The following is a 21,609-nucleotide window of genomic DNA, read 5'->3' on the forward strand; positions in this document are numbered from 1 at the left end:
CGTCTCTCTGCTCTGCACTCAGAAAATTCAGAGAAAAGTGGTGACATACACACACATGCACACACACATACATGCACACACACACATGAGTAACAGAAGTGGGAGGGCTGTGACAGCGCATGGAGGGGGATGTTGGGGGATTTACCTCATTGGGAAAATGCCGTAAGTGTGAGTTGGAGAGTGAGGGTGGAGTATTCCTGAGCAGGCGATGTATCTCAGTTAAGTCATCATGCCCTTTCTCCCCTCCCACTCCTCCATATCTATCCTTCCTCTGTTTAATTTACTTTTCCTGTCTTCCTCCCCACTTCTCTTTTCATCTTTTCCCATGTTCATTTCTTTCTATTTTCTCTTCACTTGCTGTTGCTCTTTAAAAAAAAAACATTTTCTTTCTTTTTCTTTGTCTCCATACCATTTTCCCCTGTTTTCTTTAATGTCAACTATCTAACATGATAACAGAAGGAGGGGAGGAAAAGTGGTGACTCAGTCCGAATGTTTAGTTCCAGTTTAACGAGAATCAGTTTAATGTTTGAACTGTAGATAAATGGATTTGCTGCATTCTTACCCGAACCCCAAATCTGTAAGTGTTTTTCTTATGCTGTGTGTAGAATTGTGTTTGTGGGGTTCCACATCTACGCTGCAGGGATCTGATTTCTCCCCACTAGAGCTGTGATTGAAAGCATACATTAACCCCCAGTGCTTGTTACACACACACACACACACACACACACACACACACACACACACACACACACACACACACACACACACACACACACACACACACACACACACACACACACACACACACACACACACACACACACATATGCTGAGACTAGTCGGCCCCACTCCCAATGGGCAGAGGAAGTTAGACCTCTTGAGTGAAAGAAAGGCCTATGTTACACACACACACAGTTGTGTTTCCATCACTTCAGGGGACATTACATTGACTGAAATTCATTTCCTGGAGACTTATCCTTAACCCTTATCTAACCTTAACATAACCCTAAAATAACCTTAAAATAACCCTGCCTTCACTTTAAACCGAGTCTTTACTCAAAAAACTAATGATTTAAGTGAAGGGGACTTGCTTTTTGTCCTCATAACACAGGCGAGTCCCCACAACATGAGGAATACACACACACACACACACACACACACACACACACACACACACACACACACACACACACACACACACACACACACACACACACACACACACACACACACTTCTTGTCCTTTCAGATTTCAAAATTGAATTAGAGAGCGAGAGAGAGAGAGAGTGTGTGTTTGTGTGTATGTGTCTGGAAGCCATTACCTGGCATGTCTCCCCTTGCTGCCCAAAAACCAAGAGGCCCCATATGGATCCTGCCATCACCTCTCTCTTTCTCTGCCGTTTCTCCCTCTTCTTTTCTTTATTGCCTCTTTTATTGTTCTACATCTGTCGTTGCCCTCTTTTATAGACCATTCTCCTCTCCTTTCTCTTGCATCTCTCTTTGTTCAATGCATTTTATTTGATCCTGTCCCATTTGTTCCAGTTCATTTCTCAACATTAGCATTTAGGTGGTAACATAATTTCACCAGCTTCCCTATCAAACGTTAGCTTTTCAAAATTTCCGCTTCCTCACACCTTCGTTTAGCAATCAGCTCCAACCTAACCTGAATTATAGCTGATTATACTCATTAAGAGGGCCACCATCCAGCTCCATCATTTCTGAGACATAAAATTAGAAAGCAGAATCAGAATGGGTATCTTGGTCCAGGTCTTTCCTTGGAGGTCCAGACACAGGAAGCCCAGTGCAGGAAGTGATGGAGTCAGGTGACAGGAAGGAACCCCTGTGCGCCATTCCTCTCATGAATTCCACATTATCTCTGGGACCCTGGAAGTCCTAGAGCAACGGAAACACGCCCATAACACACACACACACACACACACACACACACACACACACACACACACACACACACACACACACACACACACACATGCAACTCCAAGAAAATGTTCTTCCTCCAGGTCCTCTAAATAGCCATGGATCTCAAGCACGGCCTGATTGAGAACCTGTTACTTCCTCTCTAGATAGCATCGAATGCCACACTGCTGATGTAAAACAGCCATGCGGTGACAATTTTAGGAATTTCGTCACTATTGTGGTGATAGCTTCCCACCATAACATACATCAATGTTAGCATATGTTTAAAGAAATAGTGTGACATTTTGGGAAACATGCTTATACACGTTCTTGCCCAGAGTAAAATGAAGAGATTGATATGACTCTTGCATCTATGTTGTAAATATAAGGTTACAGCTACAGGGTAGTTAGCTTAGCTTAGCACAAAGACTGGAAAGAGCTAGCCTGGCACAGAACTTTTGGACAGTACCTTCCAGCTTCCAGTCTTTGTGCTAAGCTAACTGACTGGTGTTGATCAAACTGTAGGCAAAAAATCCAATAAGCAAATCTCCCAAAATGATGAGCCATTACTTCCAACAGAAAAATGCAATACATATGTGTGAGGACTTTGTTTTTTGGATGATTTGTTTTTGTTGTTTTAATGTTTTCTTTGTGTAGTTTAAGAGTGTATTTTTAACCTTTTTTTTAAAACTTTGTACTTCTTTTCTTTGAATACTTCTACCCATCATTGTGCACAGATTGGATTCAGCCTTAGAAAAGTGGCATAAAAGTGTGAAAAGCCAACAAATTGCTTTGCTCCTGATTATTAGTCAGTGCTGATGGGATTGTTAACTACACCTGTCATCATTATTATTACCCGATATATTATTTACAGTATAAAGTCAACACGGATGTCCTAGCGGTGCTCTGACTCACTTCCAGAATAAGCGAGGAAGTGTTCTTTTGAATGTTGTGGCTGACCAGTGAAATCACATTCACTTAAAATCACAGGTGCACAACAGCCATCATTATGCAAATGTACTTGTATTGTACTGTGCATACAACAACAACCCTAAAAAAACATGTCCTCGTACAAGTACAGTGAAATTTTTTGCACCATTTTTCGTACAAACACATTAAACAAATGAGGGGCCCAGGGTCTGTACATGTGAGGTATAGAACACACAGGGGAACCATTAGAGAGTTGGAGTGAAGTAGAAATATCTGCGTGTACTGTATGACTCCTTTCTTAAAGGTTTCTTGCTGGAACAAATGTGTTGCGGGAATATATTTCCATGTTCACCAAATTCCTCGTTAATATTGAACACACTGTAGACCTGTTGCTTATTACAAGCTGAGTGTTAACAGCACCTCTTGTGAGTGCTAACAGGACCTCAGCCTATAAGCGCTTGTGCGTGCAGGAATATTGAGTTTGTGCAGAAAATAATGAAGGCAATATTGTACCCTTGAGTGTGTATGTGTGTGCTAACGCGCCGCTTCCTGTGCATGTGCATGAAAGGGTGTGTTTCCCAGTGCACATATTTATTTGAATGTGTCTGTGTGAGTAGCGCTGGACAAACTCACCGGTGAAGCCTAGGGTGGGGACGCAGGGCCACAGGAAAGACTGGGTAGAAGATACACACACATACACACACATGACTGCCCTCTGACATAAAGTCTGAGCCATTGTGTAATAAAAAGAGAGAGAGAGAAAGAGAGAGAAAGAGGAACAGGAAGGGAAATTATGATTTATGATTCAATAGAAGAGACAGAGGGAGAAACTTATTGTAGAGGGGGACTGAATGGGAGAGAAGAGAGGGAGGGGGGCATGATGTAATAGCAGTGGGGAGAAGAAAAGAAAGGGGAAAAGAGTAAAGTGTACCTCCTTTTTGTCTGTAACTGGATAGGTAGTTTGAGAATAGTTGTGTGCAGGAGCACAATACAGTGAGTGGGTATGGGCTGTTGAATTTCTGCAAAATGGGGTGTCTTAAATCAAAATATTTTATTATTACTCCAGTTAGTCTCAAAACATATTCAACTAGTTCTGGCATTAATTTGCATACAGCTTGTGTTTTCATGCATGTAATCACGCGAACGCAAACCATTCCTACGACCCTTTATGAGCTTCACAAGGAGACGTATCACAGGTCAGGGTGGATACGTCAGCTGCAGATACACACTCGCACACTCACAATCTAAAGTCTTAGAAACATCTGGCGCTCTTGCACGCTGATTTAATGTCCCCATCTCCTTCTTTAACACATACGCACAGCCATGCATCTTGCATCCAGCTGAAAACAGACATAATGGAGCAAGCTGGAAATATGTTACAGTGATGGTTTAAGGTGACATGGAGCTGCGTTGTGTTTCACGGCTCATGTTTCTCTAACTGTTTTTACAGTTACGCAGTGTCTCAGGTGATGCATAAATATTTCGGGATGCACTAACAGTTACCACACTGACAAACATATTTTCAGATTTTCTTCTAATCTTTGCTTTTTTTCTTGTAAATTACTGGGTAATTTGACCTCTTTGTGTGTATAAAAAGTATGTGATGAAAAAAAAATCTGAAAGGAAAGAATACAATAGTGTTTTGTTCAAAGACTCTCCTAAACTTACAACCTCTATGATGGACTATACACATAATACGACTCCCAAAGCAATATAAAAGCATGGTTTGGATAGATTTTATTGATTAAAAAGGTTGGTCACACTACAGCTGAGTAGCAATATTTACATCTCCAGATGCAGGTACACCACTTAGATCAAGATCATACAATTTACATACATACATTAACATACATTTACAACACATAAATAATATGTCAGTAGACGCATACTCTCACTGAGCAGCCACAGTGTGTAATAGAAGACACTACTCAACAGTCACACTGTGTGTTACAGTCTCCCTCCACTGTGATTTTAGGGTAATGCACCCTCACATTTTAACAAGAACTACACCAGGACCTCTGAAGAGGACGGCTGTGTGATTGCAGGTGGAAGCCGTTACCATGTGTTGTTCATTTCACTTCAGTCATGATGAGGAGGTGTGGAGGATAGATGCTGGATGAGGATTTGAAAAATCAATTCTTCAGATAGGTTTTTAAAATTCTGCCTCAGAAAAGTGGTGTGAAAGCTGTAATTATTAATCTGTGCTCCCAACTTGCCTTTTTTAGAACACAAGCTGAGATTTATTAGATATTAAACCTGGAAATGTAAATGTGCAATTTTCTATTACTTGCAATTTAGAGTACAGCTTCACAATAGTAAGATTCCCCAAACATTTCACCTTTCTCAACATATTAATACAAACTGTGCTTGACTGTGTTTGACATGTAAGTATTAAAAAGAGTCAATATGGAATATTTAATATCTGTTTTTGTGCACACACTTCCACTATCAATCCTCACCCACATACAGTACATGTGAGGTTCCCCATACCAAACACTTTTTAAGACTACACTCTCCAAACCTGCAAAAAAGAAACCTGTGGAACTGAGACATTTGGCTTTGACCAAAAATATAGAGTCATAGTAGAAGCTATAAAATAATCTGATGCAAAAGAGGAAGTTACTGTGAAGGAGCGAAAAGCATAAAACATTCATAGTATTGGCACAGTCTCTCCTGCTATTTTCCATGCTTGGATTAATCACACTGAGTCTAATTTGAATCAGTCATTTAGTGAAAAAGCAAATTTAATTGAAATTGCATCTAGGCATACTCACATTAGAGAGATTTCCATCTTTTTATATAAGCACAATGTCACCATAAAATCTGGGAAACTCATTGAGCGTGAAAGATCTTTCTTCTCTTCTCCTCTCCTCTTCTTCAAACTTCTCTCATGTGATCTCTCTTTCCTGACCAGCACCAAAAAGAAGTCGTGACGGTCCTTGAAAAGCATTTGTTTGTTATGGTTCTGTTCCAGTCTGCCTCGATGTTCCTTTGCTGCCATTATCAGTCCTCCAGAGACCCTCAGCATTTTTCCTCCCCGTGACGTCAAGTCTGGACTGAGCGGAAGAAGAACATAATAAAAAGATGCCACTGTTTAAACCTGAGTTATGCTCTTACATTGCCATTGATGCCCTGTGTGTTTATCGATCTGTTCTCTGTTGATATTCACGGATAGACTGAAGGAGAATCTGTAGGTGGACCAGAAGGTGGATGTTCTGTAAATATCTATAGATGCTAAAACGATCCAACAGTATCAGTCTGTCTGTCTTTATGCTGGCTTTACCTGTATGTTTTTACATTTAATATGTTAGTGTGACATATTTAAGAGAGCCTACTTTTCCCATCACACTTTTCCCTCCACACCTGCCCTGCGTCAGTCTCGCTAGCCTACTGAGTGGATTGTCCTAGTAAAAAAAAAAAAAAAAAAATTGAATTGAAAAACCCAGACATTACTGCTGTTCAGAATTCACAAGTACTCCTAACCATATGGAGGAAAAGACATCTGATCTTCTGCATACTAAAAAGTTGTGGCTCCATTTCCTAATAAAAAAAAAAAGGTAACTAAAAAGTACACATGCACTTTCTCAGTTTACAACATGAACCACACAGTAACACGCTCTCACTTAATGGTTATGTTGTAATGTGATGTAATCTAATTGAAATAACTGAGTGGCACAACCTGGTGCAGTCCTCGCCCCTGAAAAGCTTGTGCACGCCACTGTTGACACTCACATGAGATTCTTACTTTTATTCTCGTCTTGTTCACTCGCTGTCTCTCTCCTAATAGTCTAAACACATAAGAAACTAGACCTTCATCTGTTAAAGATGGATGAAACCTAGTTAACGTAACCGCTTTGTCAAATATTAACCGCTTATATTGATTACAAAGAGAGGACGGCGAGGAAAAATGTGTTATATTTTGTTTACTTACGTGAATGGGGAGGCAAAGGTGGGACATGTGATCATTTTGACCAATGGCATCGCGAGAAAGCGGCGACTGACGTAGACTCGAGCCAATGGGTGACGTGTACAGCTGGACAAACGCGACCACGACGTATTGCTCTCCCCTCTCACGTTTTAGGCAGTAAAACAGCAGATTTATTCGTTTTTAGTCAATAATACGAACAAACGGACAAAGTAGACACGTGTTTGTTTAGTATATCGAGGATTTATAGAAGTATTTCTTCGCTGCGTGGAGAAAAAGGACCGGAAAGGACCGTTTCCCCCCACGACAGCTGGTTTGCAGATCCCCCCATTTGCACTGAAGTTGAGAGGTGAGTCTGTTGTTATTGTTATTGGAGTAAAAGAATGAAGCTGGGTTATTGCTAAAGAATGAAAGAAAAACAAAAGAAAAGTAAGACCTCCCTAGCAGCAAGAAAATTCATTAACTTATCCTACTTTCTTTATGCTCGATGTTATTCTAATCTGCAGCACCAAAATTCACAGTAGGCCAATATTACCTTCTGTGTTTCACCTCTCAAAACCTTCAATATCAGTCTGAAAAGATGAGTCTACTATGTGGTGAAATGTGGTGAAACAACTTAGGAGCCTTCCTGTGCAATAGAGATAGTCGACTACAACGCGTGAGCACCACCAAGGTCATGAAAATCTGCAGTTCCCTCATGCTGGATGTATATATCTTTACTTAGATCAGTGATATGTGGGGTTATAAACACCCTGGTTTAAACAACAGATCCTATAGCTTGTTAATAACCAGTCTTCTTCATCTTTTAAAAGTCAATCAAAGTGTTGACTGGCTGGATTATCAGTGAATAATCGACAAAAGAGCTTTTGGTTGTGAAGCCACGCAGGCATTTGTGTTTTGGAGGAGACTGAAGAAAGAAAGAGTAGTGGAAGTGGTGGTGGAGGAGCTTCAGGGATGTTTGTTCACGTGCTGCATTCAGGTACCCATTTTGAGCCCCGATTTTCGACACTCGATTTGTAGTGTTGAAACAGTTTGATCGTTTACAGTAGTTAAGTCATTTATTATCCAATTTGTGTAGGTCTGTGACCCTTTAAGTTGAAGCTGTGTCTGCATTTGATCTCTTGGCCTCGCACACATCAATCAGGAGCAAACGGTAAAAACTACAAGTGATGTTAACCAGTTACGAGATGGACGGAAAAAGGATTAGTGACAATATTAAAACGTGATTTATCATTTATGTCTTTTATCAAGCAAGACTGCCAAACACTCACTGGCTCAAACTTCATTATGTTATTTATGGCTTTTCTCTTTCTCTTTTTGTGTTTGTCTAATTTCGCTGTGAATGATTTGTGGTTTTGGATTGTTGGTTGGACAAAAAAAATTCAATTTCAAAACCCTGACTGGGACTTACAAAATGTGTGATTTTCTTTTTTTAATCTATAATTTTATGGACTAAACAAATAAACCATTATTAAGAGCAGATGAATTGACAAGGAAAAATATATAATAATTCATATTTATTCCTTTTAGTGTATTAACTTTTTGAATGAGTGCTAGTAAACCTACTTTTTGGACTGGACTGCTAATAATGATCAATATTTAATATAATTTATTTAGTTATGGATATATAGGATTGGGTATGGTGAGTGTTCATAGTGTGAAAATGCCCTAAGAAGTGTCTTATAACTTTCCTGCTATGACTAAATAAAAGGGGAAAAAAGGAATAATAAAATCAAAATAATAGTTATTTACAGCTATAGTGATGTGTTTAGTCATGAACAGTAGGGTCTATAATTTAACAGGTGGTTTTCTGTATGTGGCTATTTCCACACATGGGACAGTGGTTAACCACATTGGTTACTACCTGTTAACGGTGATTCATTAAATAGCTGGCAACTAATAAATGAAGCGTTGCAGCTCTACTGACATTTCATAATAAGTGGACATGATAAGATATGATAAGCACTATTCTTAGTTGGTGGTGAGAAGGAGAAAAAAACCCACTATCCACATTTCAGAAACAGAAAAAAGCAGACTGGCTCCTTTTCATCAGTATCTTTAGCAGAGGAAAAAGGATCAATGATTTACTGTGTTTTTCTGCTCACAGTGCAGCAGAGCTGGACCATGTTCGGTCTTGGGATTCATCATCTAATCACGCTGCACTCACTATTAGCCCCAGGGGTGGGGTGGTAGGAATGGGAATAATGTGGGATATAACCAGATGTCTTGGTGTAGCTACTTCCATATCCGGGCCAAGATGTCTGCTTCTACGCATCAATGTTTGAGCCAAATATTTTACAGCACAATAAACAAGCATCTGTTCTGTCTGACAGTATTTTGGAAAATGATATTTGTTCTTCATGCGCTCTCCACATGTGCTGTGGTAAGCCTGCCCTCGCTTAACTGTTTATCAGCGATAATGCAAGTCAGCCTTCGAACAGAAATCAGCATCCTCTTATTTTCTGGGTATTTGCTGCTCGCTTCATAGATTAGTATCTAAATGAATGAAGACATCTGAGCTTAGATCGTTCATAGCTTGGTTTGCAAAATGCTTCCTTTGAGAAAGTAAGTAATTGTACTAAGATAAAGGCAAGACAGCAGCTGTTAAAAAAATGTGTCAAATGTTTAAAACCTTTGCAAGCAACTGGAAAATTAGTGAGTATCATTTTCCCTATTATATCTTATTATGAGACATCCAGGCCTCTAAGTGGCACGAGCATGTCCTGCTTCTCATGTGCACGCTATTATTACATTCATTTACACTTTTAACTCATACAGAAAACAAACAGTACAAAACTATAGTGCCAAAATACAAACATCAAACTTTTCATTCACCATAATGTTCATACCTCAGTTTTATATTTACTATGTTTTTTGTTTTTTTTATTAACAAAAAGTGCTATACAGTTATTCCATAAATTAACCCCTTTAACAGTTGCACCTTTATTCTTTATATTTGTCCTAGCCCATGTTTTTTAAAACATATTCCCCTGAGTTCAAACTGACTGTCTCTGATTTTGTAGACAGTCAGGAAGTTGTTTTTTTTTAAACTTTGTACATTATTTGTGCAGTTTTAGATAGCAGAATTTTTAAAGTATGGAAGTTAATAAATAGTGAATTTGTTGGTTCATAATAATCTGTTAGGTGTTAAGTTCTATAGGTCTCTTCAGTAGTATAAAAATTTGATTTGTGATGGTTTTTTTGCCAGACCTCCACACAGTAAGTAATGTAACCATAAAAGAAGGTTCTGGATTTCTGGTTCAACACATATTTCATTTTAGATAATAATGTAATGGATTTAGACGTTTTTGATTTTGGATGACTTATATGTGGTTTCCAAAACAGAGTGTATGATCGATTATCACTCCCTATATTTTGTTTTCACACACTCTTTAATTTCAACATGATTGATTGTTATTTTAATAGTAGAATTGATTTACATTACACTTTTTTCTGTTAAAAACACATAAGACACACATTGTTTCAAACAGAGTATATTTGTATGCATTAATACATGCCTGGAAGGGATCTTCAAGTATTTACCAGCGATTACATAACTGTAAACAAACACAGGGAGGAAGATTTAAAAATACATGAAAATCTTTTACAGGTTACAGGTATGGTTTGATAGTTGATATAGGTATTTAGCTAAAAAAAATGGCTTTGCGTTTAAAAAAATGATTCATGAAAAATTGAGCTGAGTTAAAACAAAACAAACAAATAAACTCGAAGAGCTAGAACAGTTTTGTAATTCCCTACATTCCTGCGAACACCTGAATGCACCATAATCAGACCACGTGACGAGCCCAGCTTTCTAACGTTAGCAAGGTGGCTAACGGGACTTAGCTAACTCGAGCTACGTTGCATCGCAGCAGCAGCGGACAGAGAAAAGCAGCCAGCGGAGAAAAAACGACGAACACGCTCTCACTTCGTGGTGAACTTGAAACAAGTCTGTGTAAACGTGACACTTTGAGGCGAACGCCGACAGCACAATGCCAGGTAACTTTACCGTGTGAAAACGTTGTGTAAAGCTGCTGTAATCCCCGGAGCGCAGCTTGTTTTTTTGTTGACCTGCTTCAGAGATGCTGCCATGCTTGTAGCACAGCGTGCTAGCCGACTTTTGTTTAGCCCCACGCATCAAAAACGGGGAAGGAGTTTGACCTCGCTGCACGGTGTCGGTATTGTAACTGGTTAGCTTTTATTTTATACACGGTACATTTGGTTTTTCATGTCGGCGCGTGTCGTGAGTTTGACGGTAATAAGTGTTAGCAGCCACCCAGCCCGTCCACCCTTTGTTGCTGCTATCATTTAGGCCCGTTCACTGACAGCACAGCCATGTATCTCTATCTGTGTGCAGCCAGCCACTGGAGCTTTACCTCGACTAAATCCATTTACCAACTTTCCAGGTAGGCCTGAGCTCCGTGAAGGTGTTAGCAGGCTGCATCCACGTAGCCCCCATTACTTTAGATGGATGTACACACATTACATAATGTGTTGTGGAGCGATTTAAAGCACCTATTATGTACACTTGATGGAGTTGCATAAACCTATTTATACTTGTTCTCAGATTGGATATTTGTATTTCAGACTTATTTTTTACACGCGTCCCAATCGATGGTCGTGTTTAATGCCATTTTAAACAAATTATATGAAGACAAAAAAACACTTCAGCAGACCGACTACATTTTCACACATGGAGTTTAATATATGACCTTTTAAATGGAGTAATGGGAGTTGAGTTTAAGCCTATTTTGTTGTTATCCCACAGACTTGCTAACCAGCTGAGAGCAGTTCAGACCCCACTCTTTTTCTTTTTTTTAAAAGGCCGGAAATCCTTTCTATTCGGATTATTATCATTATTATTAATATTGTTATTTGTATTGTGTTCTGTTTATATTGGCACACTTTGAATTTCACAATGATTGAAAAGTGCAGAACTTATTAATTGTATTATCATTAATTTCAGCAGTTTATAAAGAGATTTTTTTTTTAGTTTTAAAATGATATCTTAACGTCCTACAGTGTCCCTAACTTTGAGAAATGTTAGATGTTAACATTTTTTACAAATGTATGGGCTTCAACTAATATCATTAATTAATGATACATTTCAAATTTTTGTCTGTAAAAGGTCAATCCTTGTGAAACTTTTCCAGTTTTTTAAGAGGCCAGGGTCCGTTGTTTCAAAAATGTCCAAGATTATTGAGTTCACAGTTAAATAAAAAAAGAGAAAAGAAGCAAATCCTCCTGTTTTACAAGTTAGGAACAGTGAAGTACTTTGTACAATGATGTATTGAAATTGTGGAAAATATAAAATTTGGTCTATCAAAATGTCAAAGTAGAAGTAATTATATTTTGACTTTCTCAGATATTTTTGTCTAAGGGTCTTATGACCTGAAGATATTTAAGTTACAATGATTTAAAAAACAAAACAAAACAACAACAACAAAAAACGGATAAACTAGCGAAATAAGATTTGGGAATCTGGAACGAGAGAAAGTTTGGCATTTTTTGCTTTAAGATCTGTTTTAAATTTTGTAATTTGTCTCAAGTTTTAAGAAAAGTTCACCTCATTACATGTGAAGAAGACTGGAAATTTCCATCAGTGATCTCATTTGTGTGCATAGTTGTTTAACGTGTTATACAATCCTCACATACAACAAGTATTTAAGTCTTCAGGAGCGACATGCATGCAAAATAACATAGAATAGAACATATAATTCATTTCAACGAGTGGCAATGACATAAAACATAATCAAGGCAGCAAAGTGAATATTGATTATTAGCGTTTAGCAGGAGGCTACATTTGAGCTGAGAGAGGCCACGTGTGAGGAGGAGTGGTCATCAGCTGCACCCATTCACAAAATATTCCAATCAGTCCACAACCCGTGTGTAACGGGAGGTGTTTCAGATCACGTAACGCATCATTTTACACAGAGCTAGAGTTAATCTGTTTTCTTATTTTTGTGTATCCGTGCTGCAGACCAGCGCTGTACCTCTCCACTGTTTATCCTTCACCCTCATCGAACTGGATTAAATCACTCTGTGCCTGCAGCCCTGGAGGATGGGCCAGCCGAGGCCTCACTAACTAAATATTACATGGTGACCAACACATGGTTATGCAACACGAACATGTTAAGTGCTTCATGCAGCACATAATGGCACTGTGCTTGCCGTCTCCACTTTTCCTTATTCATGTTTTTTTTCCCTTTTTTCTTTTCCCCCTTGTGTCGTCTGAGCCCAGGCTGTTTGCTGTGACTCTCGGCAGCTTTTGGGAGGTTGATTTTAATGCTGGGAGTCACATGATGATTTCTAGTTTAAAGGATTTTCATACTTTTTGAAGTGATGCAACTTTATTGGTATTTTTCTTTTTGCTTAAACTGTTCATTTTATTCTTTTTCAATCACAGAACTAAATTAAATGTCAGAAAAAGGTGAAAATTGCTGGTCATCATTTTTTTTTTAAATTATTTGTTTAGAGCCCAAGTTGAGCCCAAAGCTGCAATGATGAGTTGATGGACAGAAAAATAATCTAACTATTTTGATAGTTTTTTTGTGAACTTTTTTTTATCTTTTAGGCCTAAATGCCAAGATTTTGCTAGTTCCAACTCCTCAAATGCAAAGAGTTGCTGCTTTTCTCTATTTCTCTAGTTGTAAACAGAATATTTTAGGTGTTTGACTCTTGCCTGGACAAATCAAAACAAGAATATTTTATAGATATATTTATAGATAGATAACTGAGAAAATAATCAAAGAAAATACTTGATTTAAAATGATATGATAGAGTAAAACTGAAAATCCCTACTTTTCAGAAGCTGGAAACAGACTGTGGCATTTTTTTAGCTTGATAAATGACTCAAATCATCATTTGAGCTCCAACATTACATTTCTAATTGACATGTTTATTATGTTAACTTCATAGTTTCCTTTCTAACTTGAATACCTGACAAGCAGCACACCTCGATAGCGGTGCAATGTTTGAAAAGCATCCAGTAGAGTAGAGATGGGCTTATAAAAAATCAGTGTCGTACCATAACACTTTATAGACTGCAGTAAAAGTGAGCAGGGACACACTCACACATCGGCACATGCAGGCTTTAAACTCTTTTGAACATGCCGGCGCCTCGCTCACAAGTGGAGATTTAAATGCAGGCTTTTAGTTTTCTCCCCAAAGCGTTTTGTCCCACCTGCTCACTCTACATTCATTCCTGTTCTCATTATTTGGCTTTAAAATGGACATTATCACTCCCTGTGAAGGACGGACAGACAGCTTATTACCAGGCAGACACACCTACTCTCAGTCTGCTAACCTACTTAGATAACACATGTTTATTTGAACTCCTCTGAAGGACGGCGTGTCCACACCGTCACTTGTGAATAGCGTTCTGCCTCGGGTCAAGCTCGCTTGCTCGCAGATGTTGATTTTGTCACGGAGACAGAAACATCAGGAGCCAGTTGTCAAAGTCACATAACGTCCCGAATCTGAAATCAGGTCATCATATGAGTGAAGGTGCCAGCAGTTTGTGAATGTAAGTCAATCCTCCCCAAGTCAAACATTGCAATGGTGCGTCTGCATCAGGTTGAGCCCGGGGGCTGAGTGAGCTGCTCGGTTGAGATCGTCCCCTTTTTTTCTTCTTTTTTTTTTTCTCTCTCTCTCTCTGTCTCTCTCTCTCTCTCCCTACTGTGAGGCCGCAGTTGAGTCATGACAAGTCTGTTGGAGCTGGCAGGCAGTCTGAGGATTATGTCATCATAGCGGGCATGTCTCATCCTAGCAGGAGTAAATAATCATGTCTGATCATCCCCCTATTTTTCATTAAATGTAGAATACCTGAATATGGAAGTATTACATTTCTATCAGACTGTCCTGCATTTAAGCACAGTCACAGTTTTTATATCAGGGAGAAAGAAGCTAAGTAAAATGCTTTCACAGTTGATCAAAATGATAATGATCTGGATCACTCAGCATTTCAGCTCCAACTTTTCCAAGTTTTTCTGTCATTCTATATCAGCAGGATCGTGTTATTATGACAAGCCTGTCTCTGTGTTTCTGTAGTAGATGGCCTGTCCTATTGTAAAAAGTTACAGGCCTGGATACACAATCAATACTCAATCTGTCCCCGACTATATACAGTTTGTTTTTGATTGGAATTCATGGCAGCTTCCAGGAAATCCAGCAGCACAGAGAAGGCCAGGTAATAATAAAAATAAAAGTGGATGTGCTCGTTATGTGATCACTTATTCAATCTGAGCTCAAGGATCAGCAGGAAATGTCACATGTAAGCAGACAGTCTCAGTGTAGGGAGACTCCGAGCGGCTCCACTGAAGGACATGTTGATTTATAGTTGCAGATAGGTTCCTTTTCAGTGCCTCTGTGGGTTTCCCCTCAGTGAATGGATTCACTCCTGGTTGGTGGGTGTGTACAGAGGGGTGTTTTCTTTTTTTTGTTTTTGTTTTTAAAGGTGCCAAAAATTTGCTGCATGCAGCTTCTGTATTTATTATTTTTCTTTTCCCTTTTTTTGGTTGGTCAGGCATGATTTTAAACTAAATGTCCTTTTGAATTTTGAGCTGCTGCTCAGACAAAACATGACATATGAAAGCATGTTTTTTGAAAAATAACAGGCATTTTCCCACAATTTTTTGACAAAAAAGTCTTCAGATGATTGGATAATGAAAATAATATATAATTTCAGCTCTAGTATTTTCCTGATTTATGAAATGTCCCTCGTTAAACGGGTGCACGTGAGGTTGGAGGCTTTTTTACATGCAGATGAAAGCTCTTTGAACTGAGAATAGACATCCAGGGACCACGTCTAATAATTTAGTCAGAAAGTGTATGATGAAATACTTCAGAGGTCAGTAGCAGCTAGAACATAAAAATAATGAACCACAAACAAAATAACTGCAGTTGGTGCAGAAAGATCAACATTAAAACTACACACCTGATAACATTATTATACCTGTTGATTGAAATCCTACGTGTGTGTGTGTGTGCTGCAGTCTCAAGTAAATTATGTGGCATCATAACCTACAATGACTCACTGTTTACTCATTTAATAATGTCCGGCTAACACAAACGTCTGATTCATAGCAATGTGATAAATACTGCATTAATAACACAACCACCTCTGGTTCCATTGTAGCAGCTCTGTAACGCTGCATGTTGATGCACATCCACCTCAGAGTTTTCTAACAGGAATTCCCATATGTTGAGCAATGTGTCGCTGTGATTGGTGCAGCCCTCTACAGAAGCGATTGGTTAAAAGGCCAGTGAGTAATCATAGATTGACGCAGTTGATGTTTTGTCACATAACCTTTTTGTGCAAAACGTTGCAACATGAATGAATGAAAGAGGCGCGTGACCCTCGGCACACAAACCTAGAGCTTTGACCTTTTATGAGTGTTTTTTTTTTTTCTCACTCAAAGTTTCTTAGATGACGGCTTGATCGACCAATCAGTGAAGCTCTAAAGTTGATCAGTAAAATAGACAGGAAATTAATTTGCAGCTATAAATTTAATAATTGATTAATGGTTATATTTTAGTACGACCTCAGCATTTCTAATGTAGATTTACTGCTTTTCTCAGTAAATGCAAAGACTCTGAGGAATTATTATGCTCATTTTCACTTATTTCTCATGTTTTATAGACTAAATTGACTAATTATCGTCCTCTAATAATGCCCCTCTTCTGCCCTAATGTGCACCGTTTTTGTCTGTTCCCATTTTCTGCTCCTGCCATCCTCGACTATGATTAGATTTTTATTTGACTTTCTGCAAACATGCTGAAGCCGCTGTGGAAACGAGGATGTCAACACTGCACTCTTGTTTTCTTTTTTCTGTTAACTTAAGTTAACTGATTTAACACTGGGTGTGTGTTTGTCTGGGAGTGGTGCTGTATGTCTTCATGATGTTAATCTGGGTCAGTGTGTGTGTGTGTTGGTGGTTAATAATAACACACTGTGGCCTTTTAAAGCCGCACTGCAATTCACCAAACTGGAAAACTGCAGTAGTAAAAAGTCCAACGACTCTATTAAGCCTTCAGACTCATTTAAAGTGTTTAGCAAGAACTTTATTATTATTATTTTTTATATATAAAAGAGGGTGGAGAGAGCAGGATCACTCACAGCTGGTGTTGCAGTTTTCAGTCTGTTTCTTATTCTGATCAGGAGATTTGGGAAATGGTTGTTTGCTGCTTTTATTGTTTACAAGCAGAAAGAGGCTCAATGAAGACTTTTCCCACCCGTGGGAGCACTTTGCCAGCTGTAGCTAAAATCTAATTGAGATAGTGCCACTAATCTGTTCAGTTTGGTCCCCGGGCCGACATGTCGAAGCCTCCATTCAGAGGAGACGATGTAAACTTAACCGCCAATAAGACACAGCTGTGGTGTAATGAAGAGGAGTTAAGCTGAAGTTATCTGCCCTTACTTAAAAGTAATCTCAAAACCAACCTGTTCAGACTGCCTCTTTATTTAGAATGGTTTATAGGCTTTTTATTCTATTTTTAATTCATTTGTTTTGATGTTTTAAAAATGTTGCTTTGTTTTATTTTATCGTTCTATCATTTTTAGCTTATATATTTTATTCATGTTTTTAAAAATTTTTAGCCTAGTCTTACTCTTGTTTTTATTAAACTTTATCTCTTATGTTTATTTTTTGTCTTTTTAATTTATTTTTAATCTATTTTCTTATTCTCATTTTTAATTTTTTCTTATTTATTTGACTTAAGTTTAAATTTATTATATATCCTAAAAATGAAAAAGAAACCAAACATTTTTACTATTCTCTCGTGTGCATCGGTCTTTTTTTCTTTTGTAATTTTTTTCTTTTGTTGTTGTTGTTTTCTTTATCACGTCCTCAGTCCACACTTGTTTTGTCTTATCAGCTTATCAGTGAACTGTGAAGCACTTTGAACTATATTAACCTGTATGAAAGGTGCTATATAAAGAAAGTTGGTTGGATTGATTGATAAGAGTATGATAAAAAGATAAAAGTATGATGAAATTTTAGTTTTTGAGAGCCATTAATAAGTGATTTGAAAATACCTTCAGTTAGTTCTTTTGTAAGGATACTTTTTCCATTATTTTTGACCAAAAAAGTCTTATTTTTTTGTCTTTTTTCTTTTGTGGTGCAGAGCCGGCTGAGATGAGCGGTCCAGAGGTGGCCAAGACACCGGGAGGAGGAGCTCCAGGGAAGGAGGGCAAGGAGCCGGTGGCCAATGGGCATGCAGGAGAGGGCAACGACGCCAACCCGTTCGCTGAATACATGTGGATGGAGAATGAGGAAGAGTATAACAGACAGGTGTGTGTCTGTCTCACTCATACATGTAGTATGGACACTTTTGGGTTGATTTTAATTGTCTAACTGGTTTAAATTGTCCCGACTTTTCCTCGCTCTGTCTTTTCGCTGTCTCATTTTGTCTTCTTACATACCTACATATTCTGTTCTACCACTAGTCAACTCATTTTGGACAATATTATGAGGACTTAAGACTTTTTTTTTTTTCAAACTTTCCAGAGCAGTAAACTCCTGTCTTTCCATATTTGTTTAATGTGTTAAAGTATGAACAAATAAGTCATTTTAAAAGCTCGGCCCCTGATGCTTATTCAACTTTTTTTTTTTTTTTTTTTAATTTTAACCTCCCCATTGTGTCTTTTTACACATAACTCTCACCTCAAAACTCACCCCCCCTCATTTTTCTTCCTGTCTCCCTCTACTCTCCTTTTAACCCCCCTATACATTCAGGTCGGCCATTTTATCTCTCCTCCTGCAGTTCTCCACCCCCCTCCTCTCTCGTTTGTTTTCCACTCCACAGGTTCTCAGAGTAGCTGACGACTGATAACATCAAGAGTTTAACCGACCAGTTTTCTTGCCCCGTTGCCGTTTTTTTCCTCTCCTTTATTTTACACTCTTCCTGTCCACTCCCTTATTTCTGAGACAGTTATTTTTAATCCCTGCGGATCTGAAATTATTCAGACACAATCACTGAGTTAGAAAGTTTATGATGTATAGGTAGAAAACGCTCCCTTGATATTTAACACCTTTTCCAGCTCGACCTCGCAGGTCTTTTTCTCTCTCGCTTGGCTGGATGAGTCACATGTTTTAATACCACCACATTACTAACCTCCCACCTTAGTTGCTATGCAAATAATCTCTCATATATACATATACAGGCTCCCCCACCCTCCCCCTGTCAAGTTTTTTCTGCGTGTGTTGTGTCACTCATCTCTGACTCCTCTCCCTCTTCATCTCAGGTGGAGGAGGAGCTGTTGGAGCAGGAGTTCTTGGAGCGCTGCTTCCAGGAAATGCTGGAGGAGGAGGACCAGGATTGGTTCATCCCTTCGCGTGACCTCAACAACCAGGGCGTGGGGCAGCTGCAGCAGCAGCTCAACGGCCTGTCGGTCTCCGATCACCACAGCAACCTGGAGGAAGTGGCGGTGAGTTGAAAAGGCTGGAACTCAGAATGAAATCATGTTTAAATCTCACCTGTGATTTAGAAACACTCAGACTTGAGTTTAAGATGAATGCATTCTTACTTTTTTTTTCATCACTTATCTCCGCAGAGGAAGAGCATCTTGAATCCCGAAGCGAAGGAGTTCGTCCCGGGGAAGAAATACTAGGAGTCCCCCTCACCCCCATGGAGCCTACACGCGCACACACACAGCAGTCCTCACATATTCTCAGAGACTCTGGCGGCCACGACCGCGCACACACTGATTCTCACACACATGCATGCACACACAAACAAACTCACACACACACACACAGACAAATACACTTGAAGTCAATGGCGTGCTGGCAGGCCCAGTTGGGGGGTGGGGGGATTTCTTTTTCTTTCTATCTCTTTTCTTTTTGTTTCTTTAATCTTTTTATTTCCTGTTTGTTTCTTGTAAACAGAGGGACATTTGGGAACTGGGGCGGGGGAGGGGTGTAATACCAGCACCGCCCTACAGCGGGCGCTAGCTCATCATTGCATTTCAGAATACACGTTGATGTCTTGCAGAGTACGCAGATTTCATCGATGTCCCCTCGGAACTGAGGCAGCTACCAAGGAGTGATGCCAGGACAAAAGTTTAATCCAAAAAGTCTAAAAAAAACAAAACAAAACAAAACCTTGAAAAATAACTTCACATACTTGTTAATTTGCGTGCTGTCCAATTGAAAAACATCCAGGGTTTCCGCAACAAGTGAGGTTATAGAATGACTAACATTTCAGGGGATCTCATTGGTTTCTGCCGCTGCTCTGCAGAGTCATCAAAGTCTAAATCCGCTAATGTTTGCTCCTACGATGTCATTAGCTCCCTGTGACATCACAGCTCTCGTACATGTCAAGATGCAGGTTGTTATTTGTATCTGCAGCGGTTGCGTCCCAAACCAAATACAGCCCACCCTCAGCCCTCCCTGCACGCTTGTTTTTTTTGAAGTGATCCGAGCAGATGTGGACAGCTGTAATCATGGATAAGAAATTATTTTCCCAATTTATGTGGAAGTCCATGTTTCTCTTTTGTCCAGTTGTATTAGATCAGAGGTGCGAGTTTTTTCCGATTACCTTGCATCAAGTCATCACGAGTGAAGGTCAGAGCTTTTTGAAGCGTGCTGTCAGTCAGATATATTTTCGTTCACAGCTTCATTCCTTGGTTAAGTGTGAAAGAACGAGGTGTAGTAAAGGTTTTTGTTACAGGGAGTATTTGGTGTGGAACGCAGCCACTGCCTCTCTCAGCTGGAACAGCTTGGTTTGTCCAGCATCAGATCAAGTGTCCATACCCAAATCAGGTTTTCAAATAGCCTCTCCTCCTCTATTTTTCTTTATTATTTTTCTTCATGTTTTTTGAGGATGAGGCATTTTGTGTCTCTACTGGGTACAGTAGCCTGTGGTGTCCATTCAGTCCTGATAGTAGGAAGAAACGTGGGGAGGTGATGTTCTCACAGCCTGTCTGAATAAAGCAGTATGGAACACGTGGCGGACAGTATTGCCTCCTTGCTGTTCTTCCTCGTCCTCAAGGACACGGATTGACTTTTTTTTTTGTTCTTTTTTTTGAGGAAGTTCTTCTTTTTAACTGTAGAAACATGTTCCATGTTTTTAACCATGGGTCCCTGTTGAGGTCTGGCTTTCCCTGAAGCATCTCCCTCCCAGTCAAGTCTAAACTCCGTTAATTTGTGAGCCAATAGGAAAAGGTTGTATATGTGAAGATGCTTTGGAGGAAACCCAGATTCTAATCAACAGTAATCAGTTACTTTGCATGATCCGAACATTAATTTTCACACTAACGATTAAAGTAGACCACTGTTCATTTGTGGTTTTAGTGTCAATAATGTGTCATGCATTTTACCGTAACAGTGTTAAGTAGACACTTGAGCACTTGTGCTTCTTTGAATTTAGAAGCATCTGAAGGGCAAAAGCGCTTCAATCCATCTACGCAGCTTTTCAGCCCAGCCAAGTACTCAGGTGTGTTCTTAAACAGTAGAGACAGTGACGTGTCAGGTAAAAGTTGAACTTCCTCACATGGTGTTGGACCACAGCTGTCAGAATGGCACCCTGGTGAAGCCAATAGGAATGTCCGCCAGGTGGATTGTACTACAAGAAATCATTTTTGGTGATTTTATTTGAGTTAGGCGACAGAAGCCGTTTAAAAAAAAAAACAAAAAGAGGTCCAGAAGACACAGAGTATCAATTTCATTACAAATAAAAATAATGAAAAAAGTTAATAAAGATGTTAAAGACAAATGTGGTTTTCTCATCTTTTGTTGCACTCTTGACTCATACACACGGCACAATTGAGGTTATTCTAACGATTATTTGGTGGCCAAATGAAGGATCTGAGCTGAACATAAAGAGGAAGTGCTCTGG

The 21,609-nt window shown here is 39.2% G+C and overlaps 1 protein-coding gene across 2 annotated transcripts; it reads left to right on the forward strand.

Annotated features, from left to right (window-relative positions):
• Positions 1–6,878: 6,878 nt before the first annotated feature.
• paip2b (poly(A) binding protein interacting protein 2B) lies at positions 6,879–21,486 on the forward strand. Of its 2 annotated transcripts, none has more exons than XM_062444792.1 (4): positions 6,879–7,120; positions 17,896–18,062; positions 19,016–19,198; positions 19,325–21,486. In XM_062444792.1, exons 2-4 carry the CDS (start codon positions 17,907–17,909, stop codon positions 19,379–19,381), a joined length of 396 nt encoding a protein of 131 aa, XP_062300776.1. In that variant the 5' UTR covers positions 6,879–7,120; positions 17,896–17,906; the 3' UTR covers positions 19,382–21,486. The 2 variants fall into 2 exon arrangements, with proteins under 2 accessions (XP_062300776.1, XP_062300775.1); XM_062444791.1 differs by lacking the exon at positions 6,879–7,120 and adding an exon at positions 10,613–10,770.
• The last annotated feature ends 123 nt before the right edge of the window (positions 21,487–21,609 follow it).

Source organism: Scomber scombrus, chromosome 23 (genome assembly GCF_963691925.1).
Source record: "Scomber scombrus chromosome 23, fScoSco1.1, whole genome shotgun sequence".
NCBI classification, from domain to species: Eukaryota; Metazoa; Chordata; class Actinopteri; order Scombriformes; family Scombridae; genus Scomber; species Scomber scombrus.